Below are 7,500 nucleotides of genomic sequence, written 5' to 3'. Positions count from 1 at the left end.
CTGTAGTATAGCGACGCGCTCTCCCTGGGGAGAGCAGCCCGAATTTCACACAGAGAAATTTGTTGTGATAAAAAGAACTACAAATACAAAACAACAACACACTGACGTCAATCGCTGCATGGTGTTATCATCCATCACATTACATTTCGTTTTCTTCATCATGTGTGTTGTCACCGTTCACATCGTCGTGCTCCTGTGACTGGGTCACTGCTGGTGGAATAACAACCACAGGGCGGGGAGATTACATACCGACAGATCTGTGGATGTCGCCTGGTAAAGTAAATGGATGTCTGCTGACAAACTGCTGAAGTCAGGGATCAGGTTTGTGTCTAGGGACAGTTTTATCGACTCACTTGTGTAAACAAAGTGAGTCTATGTTTTAACCCGGTGTTCGGTTGTGTGTGTGTGTGTGTGTGTGTGTGTGTGTGTGTGTCTGTGTGTCTGTGGTAAACTTTAACATTGACATTTTCTCTGCAAATACTTTGTCAGTTGACACCAAATGAGGCATAAAAATAGGAAAATTTCAGTTCTTTCCAGTCATCTTGTTTAAAACAATATTGCACTTCTGGGATGGGCACAAAAAAATAATAAATGAAGCCTAATTATATGCAAACTGCATTTACTGTTATATTTATATTTTTTGTATTCTCTAAACTTGGCACTTTGATCTGATATTCTGACCCAACAACAAGAGCAGTCATTATTATCATTTTTTGTTCAAACAGGAACTTCTTTTGCTAAGCATGGAAGTTTTATTTATTTTGCAAACGTTTTGGTGCAGAGAGTAAAAAAGGGAAATTACTCTGTAATTAATGCTAGGGGACATAATTCGCTTTAAACTGATCTTTCTCATCTTAAAAATTACATTGTGAAATTATACACAGTACATAAAAAGCTTGGATTTTTTTTCAGTGTATCACAAGTGAGTCTTGAAGGCCTTGCCTCTCTTGTTTTAGAAGCGTTGTCGTCGTTTGTTTTGTACTTTGTTTTGTGTTGTTTTGGTTGCTTGATTCTTCTTCTTTCGGAGGCTACAACTCCTACGTTCACCTGTATGCACGTGTGGGTTTTTACGCGTATAACCATTTTTAACCCGCTGTGGAGATCAGATGCTTCCGGAATATCCTTGGCATCACACACAGAGACCACATTACAAACGATGAAGTGCGTAGAAGAGTCAAAGCAAGCTATTGGGCTACATGATGATCTACTGGCCACTGTGAAGAAAAGGAAGCTGATGTGGTATGGCCACATCTGACGTTCATCAGAACTGACCGAGAATGTTCTGCGGGGAACAGTGCAGGGAGCAAGGAGAAGAGGCAGGCAGAGGAAGAGATAGGAAGACATCAGAGAGTGGACAAATGACCCTGAGTGAGACAGTCAGGACAGACAACCGCGAGGGATGCAGGAGGCTGGTTGCCAACTGTGTGCTGCCCCCACGGTCTACGAGAGACAGACAGACAGACAGACAGCCATACTCCGTCTTCAGCGATGTACATACGGAGAATGTTCTTGTTGCCATCATCCATCGAAACTGACATCGGGATCTTAGCATGCCTATTTGATCTTTTGCATTTGTGTCAGGCCTAACACCTGACAGTGATGTTGGCTGGTTGGGTTTTTGTTTTTTAGATTAATCATGTATTTGTTTTAAAATCTTTTTCATGTTTTACAGCTTCATCTTCCCATGAACGGTAATCTGTGTCGTTTGATTTGTTTGTTCTACTTCTTCTGCTTTTTTTTTTTTTTTTTTTTTTTCGAGGGGAGGGAGGGGGGTGGCCTTTCTCTACCTATGTGTGTATGTGTGTGTGGTGTGTGTCTGTGTTTGGTGGGGGTAGTGTATGTTTTGTTTGGTTGGTTGGTTGGTTTGTGTGTGTGTGTGTGTGTGTGTGTGTGTGTGTGTGTGTGTGTGTGTGTGTGTGTGTGTGTGTGTGTGTGTGCATTTGCATTCGCTCGCATACAAAAGCAAAAGGCTCGTGTAATCCCTGTGTCAATTTTCATCATGAAAGCATGGCCTGCACGGCAACCCACCCTCTACCCTTGCTCCCCACCCCACCCCTACACCCGGTCCATTCCCCCCACCTCCACCCCTACACCTGTCCGTTCCCCCACCCCTACACCCGGTCCGTTTCCCCCCCCCCTACCCCCCCCCCCCCCTACACCCGGTCCATTCCCCCACCCCCACCCCCACCCCTACACCCGGTCCGTTCCCCCGCCCTCACCCCACCCCTACACCCGGTCCGTTCCCCCATCCCCACCCCCACCTCTACACACGGTCCCTCCCCCCCCTACACCCCTACACCCGATCGGTTCCCCCACCCCCACCCCCACCCCTACACCCGGTCAGTTCCCCCACCCCCACCCCCACCCCTACACTCGGTCAGTTCCCCCCCCACCCTACACCCGGTCCGTCCCCCCCCCCCCCACCCCTACACCCGGTCCGTTCCCCCACCCCTACACCCCTACACTCGATCCGTTCCCACACCCTCACCCCCACCCCATCGCTTAAACAACCAACCTTCACTCCACCTCAAACACACGAAACAGGAAGAGGGGCTGACTTTGATGTTGGGTTTGTTCAGTGAAAAAGCTGACAATGGAAGAGGTAGACACGATCTTTCCAACGAACGCCAAAATGTATTTGAAAGTCTGTTTCACTTTCTTCTTCTTCTTCTTCTTCTTCTAAATGATAACATCCTGTTTTAGCTTTGCACTGTGCGCAGCAGAAACGAGGACGTATAACGTTCTTCTTCTTCTTCTTTTTCTTCTTTCTTTCTTTCTTTCTCTCGTTCCCCCCCCCCCCTCCCCCCACACACACACCCTTTCTCTCTTTATACTTCCTTCTGTCTCTCCCCCCCCTCCCTCTCCCTGTACTTCTGCCCCAGCCCCGTCACATGACCTAACGAAATGATTCAGACATCCGTGGCACCTGAATACCCCCCTCTTTTCCACAGACTGACGACATGGGCGAAGAAGACTACAGCATCAACACAGGCAAGATTCGAACCTTCGGTGCAGGAGACTACGTGGTGTTTTCCCTGGTGTTCGGCATCAGTGCTCTTATCGGCGTCTACTATGCCTTCAGGGACAGAAAGCAGATCTCGACCAAGTGAGTGGTATGGTTTGATATTGTCATCGTTGTCGTCGTTATTGATGATTTTTTGTTTTTGTTTTTGTTTTGTATGTTTGTTTGTTTTTCTTTGGTTTTGTTGTTGTTGTCTTTTTGTCGTTGTCGTTGTCGTTGTCATAGTCATCATCATCACCATCCAGCATTCGCAGTCGGCTTGGCAATATGAAATATATCATCATCATTATCATCATTATCAACAACATCATCATCATCATTGTACAGGGCATTGTCTACAGAAGTTTTCAGACTTGCCCAGTTTGCCCTCCCTCCGTAGTAAAAACATGTCACTGTTCATTTCATTAAATGTCTATCCACATTAAGTGATACTGGAAATAAATATGTCACTGTCATGTTGTCACAATTCAATTCAATTCAATTCAAAATACTTTATTATCTGCTTCAACCAAAAACAGAAAATTTTCTTTAGGCTCACTTAAAATAAAATGATGAAAAAAAAAACGAAAAAAAAAACCAACTGTGTCACTGTGTCAGTCAGTCAGTCAGTCAGTCAGTCAATCAGTCAACCTCCTCATCGTGGTGTCTGCTGTCCTGCCCGCAGCGTGTTCGTGGTGGGGGGCCGCACGATGGGCGGCCTGCCCGTGGCCCTGTCTCTCAGCGTCACCTTCCTGTCCGCCCTGACACTGCTGGGCTCCCCGGCAGAGCTGTACCACACGGACAGCATGCTGTTCTGGCTGCTGCCGTCCCTGCTGCTGGCTGTGGCCGGCGCTGCCCACGTCTTCCTGCCCTTCTTCTTCAGCCTCAGGGTCACCACCGTGTTTGAGGTCCGTGCCTGCGGGGGTGGGGGGGGGGGTGGGGGCGATGGGGGGGGGGGGGATTAAATAGGGTGGGGTGGGATGGAGTGGGATAGGGTGGAATAGAAAATAGTGGAATGGACTAGATTGGAGTAGAATAGAATAGAGTGGAATGGAGTGAAGTGGAATAGAGTAGAATGGAATAGAATGGAGTGGAGAGAGTAGAATAGAATGGAACACAGTGGAATGGAATAGAACAGAATGGAGTGGAATTGAATAGAATGGAGTGGAATGGAATGGAAAATATCTATTGTCATTCTGCAAGCTCAGGTTTTGTGTCTGTGTGTGTGTTCTTGTGTGGTTTGTACGATGATCTGACCGATGTGTTTGTCAAGTGCTTCGAGAGGTTTGAAAGCGCTGTATTAAAGTATTATCATGATAACTATTATCATAATCATTAGTATTATCATTATCATAATCACCAGCAGCATCAGCAGCATCAGTAGTAGTAGTACTCAGTAGTGGTAGTAGTAGCAGTAGTAGTAGTAGTTGTTGTTGTTGTTGTTGTTGTTACTATTATCATTATTGTTATTATTACCATCATCATCATCATCATCATTCTGATCAATTTCAGTACCTGCAGGCACGGTTCAACACTGCAGTCAGGGTTCTGGGCAGTGTGATCATCATTCTGCAGACGGTGAGATGTTCAGACACTGGAGGGGGGAGGGGGGGTCTCCTTCTCCTTTGCTTCCGTTAAGATGTACAGGGCGGGGGTGGAGTAAAGGCTACCCCAGAATGCCCCTCCTCCCTCCACTCCGAACCCCTCTCCCCCCTCTTCAGCCCCCCCTCCTTTCTCAATAAGTTAGAAAGATAGTGATCTCCAACTAGGACGGGCTGGGTGGTCCATCTTGAAAAATGGCCCCGGGAGTCAATCTAGACCCCGGAGTTAGATGTAACCAAGCGTTCTACTTGGTTCAAAAACTGTTTCACGCACAAGCTGTATTAGCAGACCACAGTTTTCGCAAGTAACCTGCACACAGAATGTGTATCAAACTTCTTTTGTCTTTTGTCGTCTTCTTCCTTATTCTCCTGCCTTCGTCCATGAAACGAATGATCAGACATGTGCACGTACCCTCTTGAACACAGGCGAAGAAGACACAGCAGTCATCAAGGCAAATTCAACTCTCAGGCTAGTCGTGTTTCTGGTGTTTATTGTGCTTAATCGGCTCAACTATGCTTAGGGACGAAAGCAGTTCGACCGGAGTGGCAATTATATGGCATCGGTGTCATCTGTTATGATGTGTTGTATTTTGTATGTTTTTGGTTTCTTTGGTTTTGTGTGTTGCTTTTGTCGTTTCCTTGTGTTTCAACACATCACACCACACACGCACGGCGCAATAATAATCACACATTCACATTACAACACACACCAGTAGGACACTCAGACTGCGAATTTCTCCACTGTTCACAAACATGTACTTCTTTCTTTGTCTATCAAAGGAATGATACTAAAAAACAACACAATTCAATCAATCACAAAATATATATATCAAACCAATAAGCGAAAATTTTCATACTCACTTAAAAAAATGTAAGAAAAAGGAAAATTTATTTCACACACATCACATCAACACTCACCGGGCATCTGTCCTGCACCACTCCCGCACGACGCAGCCACGTCACTCTAACGAACACATCATTCCGTACACGCTGACTAAACCCCAACTAACCACACGAAATGCAGCTGAGCTGCACCGTCCCTGCATAGTTCAAAATTACCAACTTTTGCAGAAATTGACTCTGGTGGGGGACAAAATATGTCATAGTCGATTACGGTGGATGAAGTGAATACTAAAGCAATGTGAAAAATAGAAACAACAAAAAAAAAATAAAAAACAAGGAAAAAAAAAACGGAGTAAAAAAAAAAAAGTGGATTAGAGTAGACCTGCAATAAATTGGTGGAAGAGTAACATAAATAACACAGAAGACATAGACAGACATATAATTTTGCGGACATGGTTTCATGTAATATTCAACTCTCCTTTTTACGCCACTCCCGGTTTGAACGCAAAGCCGCTTACGTCATTTTGTCCTCCTCGCCAGACAGCCTACTCCTCGACCAATGTCACGGTATGCTATTGGCTGAGCTGGAATCTGTGTTTCTGCTCCACCATATTTAATTAATATATCTTTTGTCGGATCAGTAAACTACAAGTATTATATACTGGCAGAGTCGTCTCGATTCCATCTTTTGATCTATTCTATTTATGTTTGCCTATGTTAAACTGATTTAATGCAGTTTGTAATTTTCAGCGACGAGCTCGTTAAAACTGACCCTGTTCAGGTGACTTAAATTAAGCTTATAAATTAATCTTAAATAATCAACACTTCATTTTATACTTATTATAAAGTAGGTGTTGAGCTCTTTCTTTTGCGACTTATCCGACGTAAATTGGTTCAGGAATCATTTAGAAATCTATCACTGAACACCTTGTCAGAAACACAGTTGTCGTCGGATTTGGCCACATTACAGTGTGTATGTCTTTATCTCTTCCCCTCTCCATACGTGTGTGCGCAGGTGTGTGCGTGTGTGGATGTGTGTGTGTGTGTGTTGTGTTGTGTGTGTTGTGTGTGTGTGTGTGTGTGTTTGTGTGTGTGTGTGTGTGTGTGTGTTTCTGTGTGTGTGTGTGTGTGTGTGTGTGTGTGTGTGTGTGTGTGTGTGTGTGTGTGTGTGTGTGTGTGTGTGTGTTTTCTCAACTTCTGTTTGACGCTGTTGTGCATTTGAAAATGTTTAATCTGAATGTGAAACCTTTGTTTACAGGAGTGAAAGGATCATGTTAAGTTTTATTGGGGAAAGTGGTGTGTGGGGGGGGGGTCCTTTTGGGGGGACCGAAACACCATGGGTGGGGTGTCCTAGAACGGCCCCATTGGGGATTTTTAAGGGACGTTTCAGGAAACTCTTCTTGGTGGAGGGGGGTTGAAGGGGTGTTAAGGGGCTGGGTGGTGGTGGAAGGAACAGGGACCCTGTAACAGCATTGAAAAGAAGGCCAATAAGAGGAGGAACAAGGAGAAAGTGTTACAGTAAAGATTCAAGAAGAAAGAGAGGAACACATTCCCTCTGCCTTCTCGTGTTGTTTTCAGCAAAACGCGGAATTTTCAGCATATGACTTTGCCAGGCAGTTTTAGGACGTGGGGGAAGGAGGGGGGAGGGGTGGCACCGTGGCAGAGTCGGCGAGGCATTGGACTTCTGACCAAGTGTTAACCAGTGGTCTGGGTTCGAAGTCCTGTTTCGGCATGGCGTTGTGTCCTTGGGAATTACTTTACGCTGGTTTTCCTCACTCCACCCAATTGTGAATGGGTACCTGACTTCAGTCGGAGGAGGTTCAAAGCGGCACGTATACACACTCAGATATGTATCTTTTCACGTTTGTGGCCGTTTTTGTTCATCTATTCCGCCATGTAGGCAGCCATACTCCGTTTTCAGGGTGTACATGCTGGGTATGTTCTTGTTTCCATAACCCACCGAACGCTGACATGCATTTCAGGGTCTTTAGCGTGTGTATTTGATCTCCTGCGTGCGTATACACACGAATGGGGTTCAGGCACTAACAGGTCTGC

The 7,500-nt window shown here is 45.5% G+C and overlaps 1 protein-coding gene across 1 annotated transcript in view; it reads left to right on the top strand.

Moving 5' to 3' along the window:
• LOC143281073 (sodium-coupled monocarboxylate transporter 1-like) overlaps nt 1-7,500 on the top strand; it is a 33,304-nt gene that overhangs the window by 898 nt on the left and 24,906 nt on the right. The window contains exons 2-4 of the mRNA XM_076586006.1: nt 2,952-3,106; nt 3,687-3,909; nt 4,514-4,579. Coding sequence (XP_076442121.1) covers nt 2,961-3,106; nt 3,687-3,909; nt 4,514-4,579 — 435 coding nt within the window. The 5' untranslated portion in view covers nt 2,952-2,960. The remainder of the gene's footprint in view (nt 1-2,951; nt 3,107-3,686; nt 3,910-4,513; nt 4,580-7,500) is intronic.

Source organism: Babylonia areolata, chromosome 1, assembly GCF_041734735.1.
Source record: "Babylonia areolata isolate BAREFJ2019XMU chromosome 1, ASM4173473v1, whole genome shotgun sequence".
Lineage (NCBI taxonomy): Eukaryota > Metazoa > Mollusca > Gastropoda > Neogastropoda > Buccinidae > Babylonia > Babylonia areolata.
Note: the sequence above shows the minus strand (reverse complement) of the source record. Positions and strands in the feature narration are given on the sequence as shown.